This window comes from Salvelinus fontinalis, chromosome 15 (genome assembly GCF_029448725.1).
Source record: "Salvelinus fontinalis isolate EN_2023a chromosome 15, ASM2944872v1, whole genome shotgun sequence".
In the NCBI taxonomy this organism is placed as follows: Eukaryota; Metazoa; Chordata; class Actinopteri; order Salmoniformes; family Salmonidae; genus Salvelinus; species Salvelinus fontinalis.
Genome location: NC_074679.1, coordinates 36,558,328 through 36,581,042, shown reverse-complemented (window position 1 = coordinate 36,581,042; position 22,715 = coordinate 36,558,328). Strand labels below are relative to the sequence as shown.

General features: G+C 44.5%; 1 protein-coding gene across 4 annotated transcripts in view; it reads left to right on the top strand.

Annotated features, from left to right (window-relative positions):
- LOC129811880 (disheveled-associated activator of morphogenesis 1-like) overlaps positions 1-22,715 on the top strand; it is an 85,365-nt gene that overhangs the window by 24,707 nt on the left and 37,943 nt on the right. For all 4 annotated transcript variants that reach the window (XM_055863589.1, XM_055863586.1, XM_055863588.1 and 1 more), the window contains exon 2: positions 14,635-14,878. In XM_055863589.1, coding sequence (XP_055719564.1) covers positions 14,696-14,878 — 183 coding nt within the window. In that variant the 5' untranslated portion in view covers positions 14,635-14,695. The remainder of the gene's footprint in view (positions 1-14,634; positions 14,879-22,715) is intronic.

Below are 22,715 nucleotides of genomic sequence, written 5' to 3'. Positions count from 1 at the left end.
TCATTAAGGAAAAACCCATCCCATGGTGTGATTGACTAACCTCATTGAACTGTACTGGACAGCCTGACTCTCTCTTATGTGAAGCCTAAAAGTTTGTCCTGTGTTTCGCAATGCTGCTGGATCATTGATTCCACTTTAAACGTTCTGGTTTCTAAGGGGAGGGCTGTGTTGCGCTTAACGCTCTTACAGTACCCAGCTTATCATTCGATCCATGTTGGTGATGTTGACATGGAATCAGAGGGGTCTGAGCTTCAGATCTCCATCTCTCAGATGACAAGGATAAGACAGACAGGAGTCTGTCGGGTAGGATTGATTAGATTAACTGCAAATGTAAATCATGTATATGTATGAATCACTATCAATCAGTGCACCTCCATCTCAACATAGATGAAGTGTGTAGGTGATGATAGCTAAGCACATCTTACATTTCTCCATCGAGGCAGGGCCAGAAAGACTGATGATGAAAGGAAGTAAAGCCCACACACATTATGTGTTTTATTCTCATCCGTTGGTATGGACTTCTAGCAGTGAAGTGCCTATGGTTGGATAGAGTTCAGTACATCATTGGGCTGGGAGTGGGAGCTTGGCTCTGGTTTGCCTGTCATTAACAGACAGAGACAGGCATGTGATGGGGAAGCCCCAAGGGATAGGCTGCTCTCTGTATGGTTCAGCCCAGCCTAGTGAGCCTTTACTGTTAGCACGCTGCTTCACATATTTTGCATCGCAAATGACACCCTTTTCCTTGTCTAGTGCACTACTTTTGAACAGGGCCCATAGGTCAAATCAAATGTTATTGGTAGCATATACATATTTAGCAGATGTTATTGTGGATGTAGCGAAATGGTTGTGTTCCTAGCTCCAACAGTGCAGTATTATCTAACAATTCACAACAATACACACAAGTCTTAAGTGAAATAAGAAATTAATAAATATTAGGACGAAGGAAGGAAGTTAGTGCACTATGTAGAGAATAGGGTCCCATTTGGGATGCAAACACTAGAACGTGTTCACAGTAGTATACTGTGATTCCTGTCTGTGCTATGATCTCACCAGTTTAAGTGTATTTTTTAAAATGGTTGGTTGATTTTCCTCTTCCAGTTTTATATTTAGGTCATAAGTTAGATTTGCATTCTAAATGGAACCCTATTCCCTATGTAGTGCACTACTTTTGACCAGGGCCGATAGGGAATAGGGTGCCATTTGGTACAGAACCATAGATCAGTATTTGACTTGGCGACGTCGAGGGAAATAATAAACACACTGGCTGAGATAGATTAGGGCTGTTTCTACATTCCACATCATCATAATAAAGATACATCTACATGATTGCATTACATTGTCTGCTGTCTGGCTGTCATAACTTCAGGTCTTTGGCAACTCAACTTGGACTTCCTGTGCAAGGCGAGAAGGGGAGAACACGGGAGGAACTCATGTCTTGCTTTCTATAGAACACGCTGAACAACTCAGATGGTTGTGCACTTGTTGATGATTCCGAGAGAAGATGTAGACCGTATGATGCATGTTTACTTGTCATTATTCATCAGCCACAGAAGCTTCTTTTGCTCTTTGTATATTAATCATACTGAAAGGGTTGAGGTTGTAACCTCTTCTACGTGACATTTAAAGTTGTTGAAACGGATTGTTCTCTAGCAGGGGTGTCAAACTCATTCCATGGAGGGCCTAGTGTCTGCAGGTTTTCGTTTTATCTTTTCAATTAAACACTAGACAACCAGGTGTGGGAAGTTCCCCACTAATTAGGGACCTTAATTCATCAATCAAGTTCGAGGGAGGAGCGAAAACCCGCAGACACTCGGCCCTCCGTGGAATGAGTTTGACACCTGTATTCTATAGCTTTGTTTACCTACAGAACATTGTTATTGTATTGTTGTCCTGAGTCTGACAGCCATGAACTATCATAAGGCCACGAGTTTCAAAGAATATTTTAATGCAGACTTTATTTAGGCAAAATGGATGCTCCGACCAAATGGTCCCCACACACTTGATGAACAGATATTCTTACTGGATACAGTGTGTGCCTGGCTGTACAGTATATGTTGGTTTGGTCCAGCAGGTCAATGAGCAGCAGCAGGATGTGTAACATCTGGTTTACATTCTGTCTCTAATGACCAAATTAGAACTACATCATCTCTGACTGACCGCTGGGCTGCTGAGCAATACACTTCTAAATTACTTTATTTCCTTCCACCCTTTCTCTATCTGCAGTCCTCCTATGCTGCTGCTTATAGTGCAGTGAGTTTGTATTAGAGTGGTTATCAAGGCCAGTTGCCCAATCCCAGATTAAGCCTATTCCTGGACTAAACTGCTTGGTCAATGGCGAATAACTCCCTTGAAAGTGCTTGTTAGAACAGGAATACACTTAATCTGGGTCCAGGAAACCAGGCCCATACTGCAAGTGAACAATGCTCCAATCATTCAGCTATAAGCATAACATAATCAGAAATAGGAGCAGAGTGTCTAAGTGTCTGCTTTTATCAGAAGCCCTAACTCAGAGCAATGGCAGAGAGAGCAAGTGAGTCATCTTTTAGTGTTGTGTGTACAGCAATCAGAAGTTTGACGCAGCTGAGCACTGGAGAGAATATCAAACTGTCCTGCCTGTCAGGAGACTGATAAAGATCACGAACATCCTGCGATTGTTCAGGACTTTTAATTGCCAGATGTTCTCAGATGTGTGTGTGTCTTTGAAAAAAAATATATATGTTTTTTTGCAGAGGGGTTACAGTGCAACTCATGGCCCTGTATCCAATATGACATCTGTACCCAATATGTGTAAACAGCTCTAGCTACGAAGAATCCAATAATTACTTCTTGAACACGTTGAGCGTATCTGGTTTTGCTTTAAGGGCAACAATCAGCCTGGTATGTTGTCTAAGAACACTTTGGGATCTCGAGATCACTTAATTTGATTCGGCACATCGTGAGTTGTATTTGTTCAAACATTGTTTTCGGGTTTGCCTCAACCCGATGCGACGCAATTATAGCCTAGTAATACTCGTTGTTATTGGCATTGTTAGTTAGATGCCTGTCATAGGAGTCAGCAATACCAGTCAAACTACAAGACACAATTCCACTTCAACTCAGTCAATTTCCTTTTAATTGTTTGAATTTCAATGGAATTGATCCCAGCCCTAATTTGAATGACTCTGCCAGCTCAGTCGCTGTGTGTTTTTCAGCTGGTACAGCGTAATCAGAAGGGCTGTTACAGTAGGAACATGTGTGGGTGTGAATGAGCGAGTCAATGAGAATCAACCAGTGGCACTGGACACATCCTGTTTTCTCCTGCTGACTCACCTTGGTACAACAATCACAACAGATGTGGCTTCCGAAGCTCAGCGTCTCGGAGGGAGGGAGGCACGTTGGTGTATCAACATGTTTGTGTTGGGAATTGGGATTATGAATTCATGGATGTGTCATGTAGGGGACTGTCTGTGTTGGATCATGAGTAAATTGAATTCATGTATAGCTCAGACATGCAAACATACAGGCTATACCCCCCCCACTCATGATCATCTCCCAGAATGCTCTCTGATTACCTCTTTTGGATGTACAGTATACTCCCTTTGTCATATATCATGGATAAACAGGAAATAGGATACGAATGAGACTGCTAATAAAAGTAACTGCATCAGTTAGTATTGCTATCAGCATCCTGACTATTACAAGCTGCCCTTTGAAATGGAAGATATTAAAAATCCCCATCCCTCAAAGTTTTCCAGTCGGACTCTTTGTGCTTAGTCTTTAATAAAAGCAAGGGGAAAAGAAAGGAATATGTAAGAGGAAGGAAAGGAAAAACTCAGTGTTTATTGATGGCTGTGCTTCAAAGAGTATCGCTTCCCTGAAGTTGTCCTGTGTGTGCGTGTGTGTGTCTTTCCTGAAGCTGACCTGGGTAAGAGGTGGGAATGGTTTCGCCAAAGGGCTCTGAACCAGGTCTTACTACAGCTCTTATGCAGTACCTGCCCTCCTTTTGGTTTCCTCGTTAGTTCCCTGTAACAGAACATCTCCCTTTTCTAAAGATGGATCGTGTAAAGTTCACAAGGACATCATCTGCTGTTGTAGGAACTGACAGGTTCACTGGAGTTCAGCACATGTGGAAAACACTCAGAGTGCGTCCCAAATGGCATCCTACTCCCTATATACTAGGGGCCCTGGTAAAATAAAGTAGTGCAGTAAAAAGGGTGCCATTTGGGACGCACTCTCTGTGCTGATGATGGTAGTCCATTCAGGAAGGACAAGGTTGCACATAAATAAACAGACCGCTTCATGTGTTTTTAAAATGACTGCTGGGGAGGGAGACTTATTTTAATTTGATTTCCTGGAGAGACATCTTGGTTTTATGTTTAGGTTAGGCATCTCTACATGATGTGTGTTTGTTTTATACTTTATCGGCCATTGTCTTTATTGCCATATAATGTTCAAACCATCTGCCTTTTGTATGCTGTTGATTCAGTGATGAAACAATTAAATTAGGAAACATTATACATATATCTTACAATATCCTATGCTAGCAAATATACAACATACTGTATATAGGCCTACCTGCTGCAAAGAGTGGTCATTCACCTTTCTAGTCTTGTTTGGTCTGTTCACATTTGTCCATACCTACTGTAAGAAAGTGGTAAAGTTGTTCTCTAATAGGCTACTGCAAGACTTCAATGGTGTGGATTGTATGGGTTATGTGTGTTCCACAACCACAGGATTTAGCCTAGCTACACAATCACATGATTTAGCTTAGTTACACAACCACAGGATTTATCTTAGTTACACAACCACAGGATTTAGCCTAGCTACACAACCACATGGATTTAGCCTAGCTACACAACCACATGGATTTAGCCTAGCTACACAACCACAGGATTTAGCCTAGCTACACAACCACATGGATTTAGCCTAGCTACACAACCACATGGATTTAGCCTAGCTACACAACCACATGGATTTAGCCTAGCTACTCAACCACAGGATTTAGCCTAGCTACACAACCACATGGATTTAGCCTAGCTACACAACCACAGGATTTAGCCTAGCTACTCAACCACATGGATTTAGCCTAGCTACACAACCACATGGATTTAGCCTAGCTACACAACCACAGGATTTAGCCTAGCTACACAACCACATGGATTTAGCCTAGCTACTCAACCACATGGATTTAGCCTAGCTACACAACCACATGGATTTAGCCTAGCTACTCAACCACAGGATTTAGCCTAGCTACTGTACACAACCACAGGATTTAGCATAGCTACTCAACCACAGGATTTAGCCTACCTACTGTACAGAACCACAGGATTTGGCACACCCACACATTCTTAGTTCAAGAAAAGCCTCTTTATAGTAACTGAAGATGTTGAGTGATGGTGTTTGCTTAGTGCTTTGTGGAAGGTCAGAGTAGTGCTTGCTTGGGAGTTTTGGAAGCTGATCTTTCTCGCTCTGGCCTTGTGTATATCAACCTCTCAGAGGAGAAACATTGAGCGCATCTAACCTTGTGTAAATTATTCACTGAGATTTTTGTGAATGAACCTTAAACAGAGTAGACTGTCCTCAGTCTGACCTTAACCTCACTGGGGACCACACTGTCTGCTATCACAGACTGCTGGGTTTCATTTTCCTCTCCTGCCGTTGTTAGATTGGCTTCTCAGGCCAGTCCTGGTTTCTGTTAGCTAAACCCAGGACCTCATTTACAAGTTAATATTCATGTAACTTTTCAGTTTAGCAAAATTCTGAGGTGATATTATTATATTTTGCTTTTCTCCTTTCATTTAGATTTTTAATCTTATTCTCTCAACAGGAGTTGAGTCTCTGGTTCCTGCTTAATCAAAGCTCATAGATACGAGTCACATGATTTACACTCATAACATCCACATCGCTCCCTCTTCAAAGACTTACGTACTGCCATTTGTCTTACTGGCCCAGTCTGGATCTTAGAAATCACTTTGCTTAAGCTCAGATTCAATCTGTGACTTTACTGTGAAATGCTTACTTACAAGCCCTTTCCCAACAATGCAAAGTTAAAAGGTAAGAAATGTAGCAAATAAAAATAGTAACACAAAAGACAACAACAACGAGGCGATATAAAAGTAGTACTGGTACCAAGTCAATGTGCAGGGGTATGAGGTAGTAGAAGTAATATGTACATGTAGGTAGGGGTAAAAGTAACTAGGCAATCGGGATAGATAATAAACAGAGTAGCAGCAGCGTATGTGAAGAGTGTAAAAGTGTGTGTGTGTGTGTCTATTGCCTGCTGCTAGTACATGAACATGAAGACCAGTAACCACTTCACCACAGTGAGTTGAGCTGAGAAGCAGCGGGTCTTCCCAGTCAGTGCACTAATCCCCACAGTGCCTGTGTTTGGATATAAATCCTGGTCCTGTTGTGTAGGGTCACTGAGAGGGATGCGGCAGGCTGAGGCCCCTCGGCACAATATTGCTCTCTCTCTCTGTGTGTCTCTCTCTCTGTGTGTCTCTCTCTCTGTGTGTCTCTCTCTCTGTGTGTCTCTCTCTCTGTGTGTCTCTCTCTCTGTGTGTCTCTCTCTCTGTGTGTCTCTCTCTGTCTCTATCTAATTCACTGAATTAATCAGACACTGCCGTTTTAACTCTCACCACCAATAAATCCACGATAATGGAGAATTCAAATAAGCATTTTTCCACGGCTGGCCATGCTTTCCACCTGGCTACCCCTACCCCAGTCAACAGCCCTGCACTCCCCACAGCAACTTGCCCAAGCCTCCCCCATTTCTCCTTCACCTAAATCCAGATAGCTGATGTTCTGAAAGAGCTGCAAAATCTGGACCCCTACATATCAGCCGGGCTGGACAATCTGGACCCTCTCTTTCTATAATTATCTGTCGAAATTGTTGCAACCCCTATTACTAGCCTGTTCAACCTCTTTCGTATCATCTGAGATTCCCAAAGATTGGAAAGCTGCCGCGGTTATCCCCCTCTTCAAAGGGGGAGACACTCTAGACCCAAACTGCTATAGACCTATATCTATCCTACCCTGCCTTTCTAAGGTCTTCGAAAGATAAAATTAACAAACAGATTCCGAACATTTTGAATCCCACCGTACCTTCTCCACTATGCAATCTGGTTTCAGAGCTGGTCATGGGTGCACCTCAGCCACGTTCAAGGTCCTAAATGATATCATAACCGCCATCGATAAGAGACATTACTGTGCAGCAGTATTCATCGACCTGGCCAAGGCTTTCAACTCTGTCAATCATCACATTCTTATTGGCAAACTCAACAGCCTTGGTTTCTCAAATGATTGCCTCGCCTGGTTCACCAACTACTTCTCAGATGGAGTTCAGTGTGTCAAATCGGAGGGCCTGTTGTCCGGACTGCTGGCAGTCTCTATGGAGGTGCCACAGGGTTCAATTTTCGGGCCGACTCTCTTCTCTGTATACATCAATGATGTCGCTCTTGCTCCTGGTGATTCTCTAATCCACCTCAACGCAGACGACACCATTCTGTATACTTCTGGCCCTTCTTTGGACACTGTGTTAACTAACTTCCAGACGAGCTTCAATGCCATACAACTCTCCTTCCGTGGCCTCCAACTGCTCTTAAATGCAAGTAAAACTAAATGTATGCTCTTCAACCGATCACTGCCCGCACCTGCCCGCCCATCCAGCATCAGTACTCTGGACGGCTCCGACTTAAAATATGTGGATAACTACAAATACCTAGGTGTCTGGTTTAGACTGTAAACTCTCCTTCCAGACTCATATTAAGCATCTCCAATCCAAAATTAAATCTAGAATCGGCTTCCTATTTTGCAACAAAGCATCCTTCACTCATGCTGCCAAACATACCCTCGTAAAACTGACCATCCTACCGATCCTCGACTTCGGCAATGTAATTTATAAAATAGCCTCCAACACTCTACTCAACAAATAAAATAAAATAAATAAAAAACAATCTGTAGTGTTGCACTGTGTTTTCTCTATAAAGAAGACAATAATCCAGTAATGGCTCTCTCCCGTTGACATACAGGACTCTCTGTCTCTTTATTTGGAATCCTTGGATGTCTGGTTGTATAACAGTACATTTAGGCCTCAGTTGTGGTTAGTGTCGTTTAAAGGTGAGGGAGGACACGTATTTTTTTTCATGAGCATGGCCTTATTTCTATTAGAGCATGTTGGATGACGCTCATTCATATTCCATTCACCCAGTTCAATGTAACAGCGATAGGTTTCGGCTACTACATGATACACACATTTTCCCTATACCCATCATGAGGTTGCTACAACCTAGCCTGTGAATGAAAGTTTACAACGTAGGTGACCACAGGTCGAGAGACATTTGAGGTGACAGACGTTGACATTCAATAGCGTCTTGCACACTCTTGCCTGCATCTAGCTGATATAGGGTGTAACCCAAAGTTGCAAACAAGAGTTTCTATTGGACAAATTCAGGTATGTTTATCCCCGTTTTGTTCCGTTTCTTCAGTTTTAAGAAATGTTTTTTTTTAACAGAATCGTCGGAATGAATATACCCCTGATCACGCGTAAACAGAGTTCACTCTCGTAACAGCCACATTGTATTCCTTCTCTTCCCTTCACTTGTGGACTTCAATGCACAACACAGCTGTATGTGACCAGGAGAAAAAACCTTTCCAAGCCAAACCGCTACACACAGCCTACATTGACGTTACTTTAGTTAATATGGTGATAACATCACTATTCCAAGGTGGCTTAGCAGTTCAGACGTCTTTTTCCGTATTGTCTTGTCGTGTCCTGTATATATATATATTTACACCTTTTCTTCACATATCTTTAATTTATTTTATTATCCAAGAACTCAACTACAAAAGCTTTCCTGCAAAAGCTTTCCTGCAACCCGCTTCACCAATTACAATAAGTATTATTTACCTCAATCTGAAAATCCATCGTGGAAGATAGCCAGGGGCTAATTCAGAAGCTAGCCTGAAAGCTAACCAGAAGCTACTCCGATAGCTACCCAGAAGCTAATCTGTAGCTGCCCCGAAATTAGCCGGTTTGCTGGCTAGCGTTGGTGTTTCAGCTGCCCACGTTTTGCGGTCATCAGCTATTCCTTTAGCTCGATAATCTACCGGCACTTTTGTGCAACGCGACTCGGACCGGAGCATTCCGGGACTTTTTTTCTCTCAGTTTCCCCGGATTCCAACCGCAGGCTCTGGACACTTGCACCTTGATTTCGCAGCTAGCTAGCTGCATACCGTGTGACTATTGGCTTACGTCGACCCCGGAGCAAACTCAAATCATGCTGGAGCTAGCCAGCTGAGGAGTTCCATCACCATCCGGACCCGTTTCTTTTGTTGCTGCTGCAGATACGGAACCCCACCGGGCCTTCACGACTGACTGCCGACGTTATCTGCCCGAGGGATTTATCCAACCGGCACCTCCGTCCCGACGTTACCTGAACGCTCATCCGAGGCCCGCTAATCGTTAGCTGTCTTATCGGCTGCTATCTGAACAAAACCCCACCACACGGAACCCACCGACGGAAACGCACGAGGTATCTACAAACAGACCTCCATCCTATGCTGCTACCGATAGCCATATACCCGGCCAGCTGTCTGGATCGCCACGACCCCAACCAACCTCTACTCACTGGACCCTTATTGATCACTCGATTAAGCATGCCTCTCCTTAATGTAAATATTCCTTGTCCATTGCTGTTCTGGTTAGTGTTTATTGGCTTATTTCACTGTAGAGATTCTAGCCCTGCTCTCTATACCATATCCAACCTCTCAGTTCCACCACCCACATATGCGATGACATCACCTGGTTTCAATGATGTTTCTAGAGACAAGATCTCTCTCATCATCACTCAATACCTAGGTTTACCTCCACTGTATTCACATCCTACCATACCTTTGTCTGTACATTATTCCTTTAAACTATTTTATCGCCCCCAGAAACTTCCTTTTACTCTCTGCTCTAGTAGCTCTAGGCGACCAATTCTCATAGCTTTTAGCCGTACCCTTATTGTACTTCTCCTCTGTTCCTCTGGTGATGTAGAGGTGAATCCAGGCCCTGCAGTACCTGGCTCCACTCCTATTCCCCAGGCGCTCTCTTTTGATGACTTCTGTAACCGTAATAGCCTTGGCTTCATGCATGTTAACATTAGAAGCCTCCTCCCTAAGTTTGTTTTGTTCACTGCTTTAGCACACTCTACCAACCCGGATGTTTTAGCCGTGTCTGAATCCTGGCTTAGAAAGACCACCAAAAATTCAGACATTTTTATCCCCAATTACAATATTTTCAGACAAGATAGAATGGCCAAAGGGGGCGGTGTTGCAATCTACTGCAAAGACTGCCTGCAGAGTTCTGTTATACTATCCAGGTCTGTTCCCAAACAATTTGAACTTCTACTTTTAAAAATCCACCTCTCTAAAAACAAGTCTCTCACCGTTGCCGCCTGCTATAGACCACCCTCTGCCCCCAGCTGTGCTCTGGACACTATATGTGAACTGATTGCCCCCCATCTATCTTCAGAGCTCGTGCTGCTAGGCGACCTAAATTTGAACATGCTCAACACCCCAGCCACCCTACAATCTAAGCTTGATGCCCTCAATCTCACACAAATTATCAATGAACCTACCAGGTACCACCCCAATTCCGTAAACACGGGTACCCTCATAGATATCATCCTAACAAACTTGCCCTCCAAATACACCTCTGCTGTTTTCAACCAAGATCTCAGCGATCACTGCCTCATTGCCTGCATCCGTAATGGGTCAGCGGTCAAACGACCTCCACTCATCACTGTCAAACGCTCCCTGAAACACTTCAGCGAGCAGGCCTTCCTAATCGACCTGGCCGGGGTATCCTGGAAGGATATTGATCTCATCCCGTCAGTAGAGGATGCCTGGTCATTTTTTAAAAAATGCCTTCCTCACCATCTTGAATAAGCATGCCCCATTCAAGAAATTTAGAACCAGGAACAGATATAGCCCTTGGTTCTCTCCTGACCTGACTGCCCTTAACCAACAGAAAAACATCCTATGGCGTTCTGCATTAGCATCGAACAGCCCCCGTGATATGCAACTTTTCAGGGAAGCCAGAAACCAATATACACAGGCAGTTAGAACAGCCAAGGCTAGCTTTTTCAAGCAGAAATTTGCTTCCTGCAACACAAATTCAAAAAAGTTCTGGGACACCGTAAAGTCCATGGAGAATAAGAACACCTCCTCCCAGCTTCCAACCGCTCTGAAGATAGGAAACACTGTCACCACCGACAAATCCACTATAATTGAGAATTTCAATAAGCATTTTTCTACGGCTGGCCATGCTTTCCACCTGGCTACCCCTACCCCGGACAACAGCACTGCCCTCCCCTCTGCTACTCGCCCAAGCCTTCCCCATTTCTCTTTCTCCCAAATACAGTCAGCTGATGTTCTAAATGAGCTGCAAAATCTGGACCCTTACAAATCAGCCGGGCTAGATAATCTGGACCCTTTCTTTCTAAAACTATCTGCTGAAATTGTTGCCACCCCTATTACTAGCCTCTTCAACCTCTCTTTCGTGTCGTCTGAGATCCCCAAAGATTGGAAAGCAGCTGCGGTTATCCCCCTCTTCAAAGGGGGGGACACCCTTGACCCTAACTGCTACAGACCTATATCTATCCTACCCTGCCTTTCTAAGGTCTTCGAAAGCCAAGTCAACAAACAGATTACCGACCATTTCGAATCACACCACACCTTCTCCGCTATGCAATCTGGTTTCAGAGCTGGTCATGGGTGCACCTCAGCCACGCTCAAGGTCATAAACGATATCGTAACCGCCATCGATAGGAAACAATACTGTGCAGCCGTATTCATTGACCTGGCCAAGGCTTTTGACTCTGTCAATCACCACATCCTCATTGGCAGACTCGACAGCCTTGGTTTCTCTAATGATTGCCTCGCCTGGTTCACCAACTACTTCTCTGATAGAGTTCAGTGTGTCAAATCGGAGGGTCTGTTGTCCGGGCCTCTGGCAGTCTCTATGGGGGTGCCACAGGGTTCAATTCTTGGACCGACTCTCTTCTCTGTTTACATCAATGATGTCGCTCTTGCTGCTGGTGATTCTCTGATCCACCTCTACGCAGACGACACTATTCTGTATACTTCTAGCCCTTCTTTTGACACTGTGTTAACTACCCTCCAGGCGAGCTTCAATGCCATACAACTCTCCTTCCGTGGCCTCCAACTGCTCTTAAATACAAGTAAAACCAAATGCATGCTCTTCAACCGATCGCTGCCTGCTCCTGCCCGCCTGTCCAACATCACTACTTTGGACGGCTCTGACTTAGAATATGTGGACAACTACAAATACCTAGGTGTCTGGTTAGACTGTAAACTCTCCTTCCAGACCCACATCAAACATCTCCAATCCAAAGTCAAATCTAGAATTGGCTTCCTATTCCGCAACAAAGCATCCTTTACTCATGCTGCCAAACATACCCTTGTAAAACTGACCATCCTACCAATCCTCGACTTCGGTGATGTAATTTACAAAATAGCCTCCAAAACCCTACTCAATAAATTGGATGCAGTCTATCACAGTGCCATCCGTTTTGTCACCAAAGCCCCATATACTACCCACCACTGCGACCTGTACACTCTCGTTGGCTGGCCCTCGCTTCATACTCGTCGCCAAACCCACTGGTTCCAGGTCATCTACAAGACCCTGCTAGGTAAAGTCCCCCCTTATCTCAGCTCGCTGGTCACCATTGCAGCACCTACCTGTAGCACGCGCTCCAGCAGGTATATCTTTCTAGTCACCCCCAAAACCAATTCTTCCTTTGGACGCCTCTCCTTCCAGTTCTCTGCTGCCAATGACTGGAACGAACTACAAAAATCTCTGAAACTGGAAACACCTATCTCCCTCACTAGCTTTAAGCACCAGCTGTCAGAGCAGCTCATAGATTACTGCACCTGTACATAACCCATCTACAATTTAGCCCAAACAACTACCTCTTTACCTACTGTATTTATTTATTAATTTATTTTGCTCCTTTGCACCCCATTATTTCTGTCTCTACTTTGCACTTTCTTCCAATGCAAACCAACCATTCCAGTGTTTTTTTAGTTTTTATTTTACTTGCTGTGTTGTACTCACTTCGCCTCCATGGCCTTTTTATATTTTTATTTATTTATACATATATCTGTTTGCCTTCACCTCCCTTATCTCACCTCACTTGCTCACATTGTATATAGACTTATTTTTTTTCACTGTATTATTGACTATATGTTTGTTTTTACTCCATGTGTAACTATGTGTTGTTGTATGTGTCGAACTGCTTTGCTTTATCTTGGCCAGGTCGCAATTGTAAATGAGAACGTGTTCTCAATTTGCCTACCTGGTTAAATAAAGGTTAAATAAAAAATAAAAAATTAAAAAAAATAACAAAGTCAGCATTGCTAATAGAACTAACGCATTAGTAAACTTGCTACAATCATGCAGTAATGTTATTGTACAGTCAGTAATCAGTTACACCGGGGCGCCATGGTGGCAATAAATTAGTAATACCAAAAGCTTATCTTCCAGTGTTGTGTTAAACTCAGCTAGCTAACATAGCATCCCTCTGTTTGAGCAGGGTGTTTCAGTAGGCTAAACTAGCTGGCTGCATTTGCTAGCTAAGTAAGTGGAACTGAAAGTGAAATTTTTTGGGGGGGAGGAAATGTATTTGTTTAAACTGTTCAACTATTGTCTTTCTCGTGCACTTTGAGTCACCTACTCACCACATTTTATACACTGCAGTGCTAGGTATCTGTAGCTGATGCTTTCTGTACTAGATTAATTCTCTGGTCCTTTGATTGGCTGGACAACATGTCAGTTCATGCCTCGAGCTCTGATAGGCTGGAGGACGTACTCTGAAAGATATAATTACAAGTCTATTGAAGGGGGTGAGAACCACGAGACTCCAATGTTTTGTATTGAGGTCAATGTACCCAGAGGAGTACAGAAACTAGCTGTCCACCGGCTACATCATGGTGCTACCCTACAGAGTGCTGTTGAGGCTACTGTAGACCTTCTTTGCAAAATAGTGTTTTCAATCAGTTATTTGGTGACATGATTATGTTTAGTATAGTTTTATCTAAAAAAGGATAACTTTAAGTTTTAAATTTATTATTTTTATGAAATTCACTGAGGATGGTCCTCCACTGAGGAGCCTCCACTGTTTGGCCTGTGTTTCAACTCAGCCATCCACATTTACTTGAAGAACAGTGCAGATGCCAAGTTTGGTTGCAGAATGACCGTTTGTGCTGTTTGTTCCGTCATTCTGCCCTGTTCAAGTAAATGTGTTTTTGTTAAATTTCCCGTGGAAATTGTTAAAAGTCATCCTAAAAGTCATTAAAATCTGTATGGTTTGTTTTACTTTGCAATCATTGGGTTTTGCTTGACATACATTTTTAAAGTGAAACATCTGTTACGTCTCATTCTGTGACCGTGGAATTGCCCATGGCATAGATCATGTGACATACACCATGCTCTGGGAGTGACATAGACCACACCTTCGGGGGTGATATAGACCACACCCTCAGGGTTATAATTTACATATATCACACCCTCAGAAGCCAAATGAATAACCTGGTTAAATGACTCCAACCATGTATTCCACTAACAATCTGTCTTGTCTCCTTCTACAGGGAGCCGTGGTGAGAGACGGTAACGTTCCCTAGAAAGGGCCCAAACCCTGGCCGCCACGCCATGGCCCCTCGCAAGCGTCCAGGGCGGGGCCTCTCCGATATTTTCTGCTGTTTTAAAGGGAGTGATCACCCGGAGATCACCTACCGCCTTCGCCATGACAGTAACTTCATCCTACAGACCATGGAGCCCTCCCTGCCCATGCCGCTTGAAGAGGAGCTGGATGCCATGTTCTCTGAGCTGGTTGTACGTACTGTCCTTGGGCTGGGCCCAATGCCATGCTGAACTGCTGTCTGTCGCTCACTCACTCACTCATTCTATTGCTCTACTCTGCTTCTCTCGCCCATTAAAGGGATACTTCGGAATTTTGGCAATGAGGCCCTTTGTCTAGTTAGAGTTGGCTTGAGAAACTACTTCTAACTTCCTTAATACTGGACACAGAGACATACAAATGGTATCTCCCATTTAATCGGACTCTAGGGAAGTAGACAAAATGCCTCATTGCCAAAATCCCAAAGTATCCTTTTAAGAGCTGCTGGTTGGTAGTTGGTTCAGCTCTACAGTATAGATGACTAAAGGGATCTTGCCATTTATGGCTTTCATTTATTATATGATTACAGTCGAATCAAAATCTTTCAGGACTGTGAAGTATTTAACTAGTTTAATCATATGTGGGGATACGCGGATGGCCATGTTTGATGGCGAAGCGGCCAGGTCTGCACTTGCTTTTCTTCAACTCTTTTCAGGGCCTGGCTGTGTGATTTGGACTCATAAATACTCACTAAGGGAGGAGCTCGCTTTTGATATATTTCCTCTGAAATAATTTGTTAGCTTGTTTCCAGCATAATCAATGCTTCTTGACAGCAATATAAAGATATTTTATTACTAGCTTGAGTACACTAAAAAGGCTGAAGCCTGCTCCCTGCAAAGACATTTGCATTTTTGTCATATAGCAGACACTCTTATCAAGAGCGACAATTAGTTTGGTGAGACAACCTCAGTAAAATAGTTATCGGCAAAGTCAGTGCTAGTAGGAGAAGACATTACTTTTTTGGGGCGCCGTAGGATTAATTTAAGATACTCTGTGAAGAGGTAGGGTTTCAGACATTCTCAGAAGATTGGCAGGCACTTTGCTGATTTAGCGTCAGGAGGAAGCCATCTTTGGGGTGCCCTGACAGAGCATTGACTGGGCTGAGCGGGAGCTGACCCCCATAGGGGTGCGAGGGCCAAGAGACTAGAGGTGGCAGAATGGAGTGCTCGGGTTGGGGTGTAGGATTTGAGCATAGCCTGAAGGTAGGGAGGGCTAGTTTCCATTGCTATTCCGTAGGCAAGCACCATGGTCTTGTAGTGCAGGAATAGCAGCTCTGTCTTGTCGGGGTTGAGCTTGAGGTGGTGGGCCGACATCTAAGCTGAGATGTCTGCCAGGCACACAGAGATGCGTGTTGCCACCTGGGTGTCAGAAGGGGGGAAGGTTGAGTAGTTGAGGAAATAGTTGAGTGTCATCTGCATAGCAGTGATAGGAGAGATCATATGACGGAGCCAAGTGGCTTATTGTATAGAGAAAATAGGAGAGGGCCTGGAACCGAGCCCCAGGGGACACCAGTAGTGAGAGCATGTGGTGCAGACTCAGATCCTCTCCACATCACCTGGTAGGAGCCACCTGCCAGGTAGAATGCAATCCAAGAGTGTGCAGTGCCTGAGATGCCTAGCTCTGAGAGGGTGGGTAGGAGGATCTGATGGTTCACAATGTCGAAGGCAGCGGATAAATCTAGGAGGATGAAAACAGAGAGTCAGCTTTGGCGGTGCGGAGAGTCTCCGTGACAGAGGAGAGCAGTCTCAGTTGAGTGAGCCGTCTTGAAGCCTGACTGGTTAGGGTCAAGAAGATCGTTCTGAGAGAGATCGAGAGAGAGTTGGTCAGAGACAGCATGCTCAAGTGTTTTGGAAAGAAAAGAAGGAAGGCATAACGGTCTGTAGTTTTTGACGTGAGAAGGGTCGAGTGTTTGTTTCTTGAGGAAGGGAGCGACTCTGGCCTTCTTGAAGTCAGAGAGGACGCAACCAGTAGTCAGGGATGAGTTGATGAGGGGAAGTGAGTAATGGGAGGTCTCCAGATATGGTCTGGAGAAGGGAAGAGGGGATGGGGTTGAGCGGGCAGGTTGCCAGGTGGCTGGACATCACTAGTTGCAGGATTCCATCTGGAGAGAGTGGGGAGAAAGGTCAAGGCGTAGGGGTGTTATGTGAGAGTGGGACCAGTGGACTCAGTAGGCTGAGTGAATTAGGAAAGGAGATCGTCAACCTTCTGTTCAAAGTGGTTAACAGTCGTCCGCAGAGAGGTAGGTAGGAGGTGGAGGATTAAGGAGGGAGGAGAAGGTGGAAAAAAGTTTCCTAGGGTTAGAGGCAGAAGAATGAAATGTAGAGTGATTGAAAGTGGCTTAATAGCAGATACAGAGGAAGAGAAGGAAGGGATATGTCCTCCGGAACTTTACTTTTCCTGCGTTTCAGCTCAGCTGCACGCAGCCCTATTCTGTAAGCTTGCAGTGAGTCACTCAGCCACGGAGCAGGAGGTGAGGGCCAAGAGGAAAGGGGACAGGGAGAGTCATAGGATGCGGAAAGGGAGGAGAGTAGGGTTGAAAAGGCAAAATCAGGAGACAGGAGAGAGAAGGATTTAGCAGAAGGTAGAGATGATAGGATAGAAGAGGAGAGAGCAGTGGGAGAGGGAGAGCAAAGATTGTGATGGTTGAGTGGGTAGGGTTAGAGGAGAGAGGGAGGGAGAGAAGTTGTGATCAGAGACTTGGAGGGGGGTTGCAATAATACAGTGTTTCAGATGAAGGAAACTTCAGAAAACTCAGAGGCCAATGCTTCCTCTTTGTATGGTCATCACAGGGTCAACAAAGGCCCAGCGCTCATGCCTCTATAGGGATAGAGAATAGCTTCTCCCTAGTGCTCATCCCAATAATCCCAAGCTCTCTGTTATCCCCTTATTACTCTCACTATTGATCCATTAAAAGGTTAGCTGCCATGAGTGAGACATGCTCATCCTCATTTAGCTCTGCAGACCCCATTGAGAAGGGGGCCAGTGAGTGTCTGTGCAGGCATTGGCTACCAGTTCATGATGGTGCCTGTCCTTGTCCCTACCCAGCAGCAGCAGCAGCAGCCAGCAGTACAGTCTGGCCCCTCGACTTGCAGGGCTTCCACGCGCTCCGCCGACCGAGTCAGTCGTCCCAGGCACTGGCCAAACAAGACAGAGAATCCATCTGCAGCCATTGTGTCCTGATTGGACCTCTCACAATGGGCCAAAACAGAGATGTCAAACAGTATCAGCTTAAAGTCCAGCATGGTAAACACCCCAGCTCTATGCCTCAGGATGAGGGAAATATGGCTTGGGTCATATTGAGTAGGCACGAAACGGAAGAAAACTGTCAAACGGGGAGGTGCCTTAATAGACGAGGGGATGTTGCCAAGCATCCACTTAGTTCATATTTGAAAGAAGAAGAGTGATACAGGATACATACAGAGAGCTGTGTTTTGTTATTTTCTTTTAAGTTATTGATATTACTTCAAAGGTCAGCAGAAAAATTATTTAGGAAGCTCTCTCGTTATCTCTAAGTTATTTCAGTCCTCCATTCCTTCCGTCCGTCCAGTGGTGTAGTGGTGCCTGGAAAAGTGGGTACTCTAATTTTGCCAGGAATTCCTCAAATGGCCCGACCAGCAAAGGAAAGACATCCTGTCTTATTTATTTAAGAAACAGTGACATACACTCTGAACGCCCTAAAATGATGAATCCCATATTGGTCTTTCACAGTCAGGCCGGCTGTACTATGCAAGTATGCTAATAGTAGTTCTACTATTGAAACAACAGGTTTTCGCTCTCAAAGTAACCCTTTTTTAATAGAAAAACAACAAAATTGGATGTTCTAAGTCCATAACAATGCTTAAACCACATCACGAGACTACTTTTATGTTTGAGAGTAGTTACCCTTTTAATTCAAGTGCACAGGCACCTTGCACTGTGGTTTAGTTAGCAGTGTTTCTGTAGCACATGAGTTTGCAAAACAAATGGTCACTGGATTGATGCAAATCATGATATCATTCTGCCAGGTAGGCATAAGCTACTTTGTAGCTACCTTTTGGGAAAGTCTTTCTATCTAGCAGAAGACAGTTAGGCCTATCATTAGCATCGCTATGTCTTTCCTGTTCCTTAATTGTTTGAAACTTGGACTTTTTTAATGCATATTCATGTCTTGCCTTGGTTCAAAGTAGCCTATAGCCAAAATCCCACTCTAGAAATGTTGAGACAATTATTTTATAAGGAGCCGTTTTACTGGCTCCTGACCAATTCTGCTATTTTGTGACCGAAAACAGCATCTGGAGATCAGAACAGTGATCACTAACTGGTTTCTACTTCGAGTCAGCAGCTATGGACGTTCTGCATACTCCGACACAAGGCCCTAATCACCGGGACTCAAAATTGGATGAGATGGCGCGAAAGATGCAGACGAGCCGGCATCCAGACCAAACTTTGTTGACAAGTAAATAAACCGCCTCTAGGTACAGTCACTAGAGAACAAACTGGACGAGCTCCGTTTGAGACTATCCTACCAACAGGACCTGAAGAATTGTAATGTTCTATGTTTCACAGAGTCGTGGCTGAACACGAAGATGAATAATATACATCTTGTTGGCTTTTCCATACATCTTCAAGACCGGTTGGCAGCCTCAGGTAAGATGAGGGAAGGAGTGGTGTGTCTGTTAACTGCTGGGGCACAATCTCGAATGTTAAGGAAGTCTCAAGTTTTTGCTCTCCTGAGTTTAGAATACCTTATGATAAGCTGCAGACCATACTATTTACCAACATATTTTTCATAGCACTCTATTTATCAATGCAAACCAATGCTGGCACTAAGACCACACTCAACGATCTGTACAGGGCCATAAGCAAACAAGAAAGTGCCCACCCAGAGGCAGCTCTTCTCATGGCCGGTGATTTTCGGTGCAGGGAAACTGAAATATGTTTTATTTCATTTTTATCAAGATATCATAAGTGAGACTACAGGCAAAACAATTCTAGATCACCTTTTCTCCACACACACAAACTTATACAAGGCTCTCCCCTGCCCCCCCTTTGGCAAATCTTACCATAACTATCCTCTTGTTTCCTGCTTACAAGCAAAAACTCAAACAGGAAGTACTAGTGGTCTGATGAAGTGGATGCTAAGCTACAGGACATCCGCACTGAGCTAATGGCTAGAGCTTCCGCTTTCAAGGAGTGGGACGCTAATCCGGAACGCTTATAATAAATCCAGCTACGACCTCTGACAAGCTATCAAACAGGCAAAGCGTCAATACAAGACTAAGATCAAATCCTACTACGCCTGCGCTGAAGCTCGTCAGATATGGCAAGGCTTGCAAACTAACACTGATTACAAAGGGAAACCGAGCAGCGAACTGCCCAGTGACGCGAGCCTAGCAGACGAGCTAAATGCCTTATATGCTAGCTTTGAGACAAGCAACAATGAACCATTCATGAGCACCAGCAGTTCCAGACCATTCTCCGTAGCCGATGTGTTTCAAGCAGACCACCATAGGTTACCTTGGCATTCTTGGGCACAGGGACTGTTTAAATTATTTTGGCCCCATAGCCTTGAAATGCTTTGAAAGGCTGGTAATCACTCACATCAACACCATCATCCCAGATGTCCTGGACCCACTCCAATTCACATACCGCCCCAACAGATCCACAGATTACGTAATCTTTATTGCACTCCACACTGCCCTCTCCCACGTGTACAAGAAGAACACTTATTTGAGAATGCTGTTTATTGACTACAGCTCAGCATTAAACACCATAGTGCCCTCGAAGCTCATCACTAAGCCCTGGACCCTGGGACTGAACACTTCCCTCTGCATCTGGATTTCCTGACGGGCCAACCCCAGGTGGTGAGGGTAGGCAACAACATATCCAACACACTGAGCATCAACACGGAGGTGTCTCAAGGCTGCGTGCTTAATCCCTTCTTGTACTCCCAGTTCACCCACGACTTTGTGGCTGCGCACGACTCAAACGCCATCATTAAGTTTGCTGACAAAACAGGACAGTGGTAGACCTGATCACCGACGATGATGAGACAGCTTATAGGGAGGAGGTCAGTGACCTGGCAGTGTGGTGCCAAGACAACAACCTCTCCCTCAACATTAGCAAGAGCTGATCGTAGACTACAGGAAACGGAGGACCGAGCACGCCCCCATCCAGATCCACTGGGCTGTAGTGGAGTGGCTTGAGAGATTCAAGTTCCTTGTTGTCCACGACAACTAATGAATTAACACACACACACCAACAGAGTCGTGAAGAAGGCACGACAACGCCTCTTCCCCCTAAGGAGGCTGAAAAAATATGGTATGAGCCCTAAAATCCTCAAAGTTCTACAGCTGCACCATTGAGAGAATCTTGACTGGCTGCATCACTGCTTGTTATGGCAACTGCTTGGCATCCGACGCAAGGCGTTACAGAGGCTAGTGCATACGGCTCAGTACATCACTGGGGCTGAGCTCCCTGCCCTCCAATCCTCTATACCAGGCGGTGTCAGAGGAAGGCCCAAAACATTTTCAGACTCCAGTCTGGAATCATAGACTGTTCTCTCTGCTACCGCACAGCAAGCGGTACCGAGGCACCATGTCCGAAACTAACAGGATCTAGAACAGTTTCAACCCCCAAGCCATAAGACTTCTAAATAGCTACCCGGACTATTTATCTAACTATCTGCATTGACCCTTTTTGCACTAACTCTTGACTCATTACCTACACTGCTGCTACTGTTTATTAACTCTCCTGTTGCCAAGTCACTTTAGCCCCACCTATATGTGCATTCTGTATCTACTCGTGCCCTGTGTTTTTATATTTTACATTTATTTAACTAACGGAGGGCCAAGCAAGTAATTTAAGAACAAATTCATATTTCCAATGACGGCCAGGAAAAAGGCCTCTTACGGGTACGGGGGCTGGGAAAATATATCCAAGTTATCGTTACTCATTGTTTATTTATCCCTCGTTATTATTTTTTCTATATATTTTTTTCTATTTTTCCCTGCATTGTTGGGAAGTTCCTATAAGCATTTTCCTGTTAGTCTGTCTGTTGTTTACGAAGCATGTGACAAATGAAATGCGATTTGATCCAGTCCAGACAGGAATTCTGATGCATTATAGGTGTTGTCATAGAAATGGGGTGTTGTCTGGTCACGCGTAATGTAATAAATAATCCTTTGATATCCCACTTGGCAGCCGTCCTGTCTGGAATCTGTCCAATGGTATTCTATGGGATGTCAATAATGATGTGATATTGCAGGGACAATGGATGTTTGGCTGTAATTGGTCATGATTATTGACAGACATACAGAGGGACCAGACAGCGGTATCAATGGCGCTGCAGGCTGGTTTAGATGTTGGGAACAGCAGACACATGGATGGGCATATATATATATATATATATACACAGACAGACAGACAGACAGACAGACAGACAGACAGACAGACAGACAGACAGACAGACAGACAGACAGACAGACAGACAGACAGACAGACAGACAGACAGACAGACAGACAGACAGACAGACAGACAGACAGACAGACAGACAGACAGACAGACAGACAGACAGACAGACAGACAGACAGACAGACAGACAGACAGACAGACAGACAGACAGACAGACAGACAGACAGACAGACAGACAGACAGACAGACAGACAGACAGACAGACAGACAGACAGACAGACAGACAGACAGACAGACAGACAGACAGACAGACAGACAGACAGACAGACAGACAGACAGACAGACAGACAGACAGACAGACAGACAGACAGACAGACAGACAGACAGACAGACAGACAGACAGACAGACAGACAGACAGACAGACAGACAGACAGACAGACAGACAGACAGACAGACAGACAGACAGACAGACAGACAGACAGACAGACAGACAGACAGACAGACAGACAGACAGACAGACAGACAGACAGACAGACAGACAGACAGACAGACAGACAGACAGACAGACAGACAGACAGACAGACAGACAGACAGACAG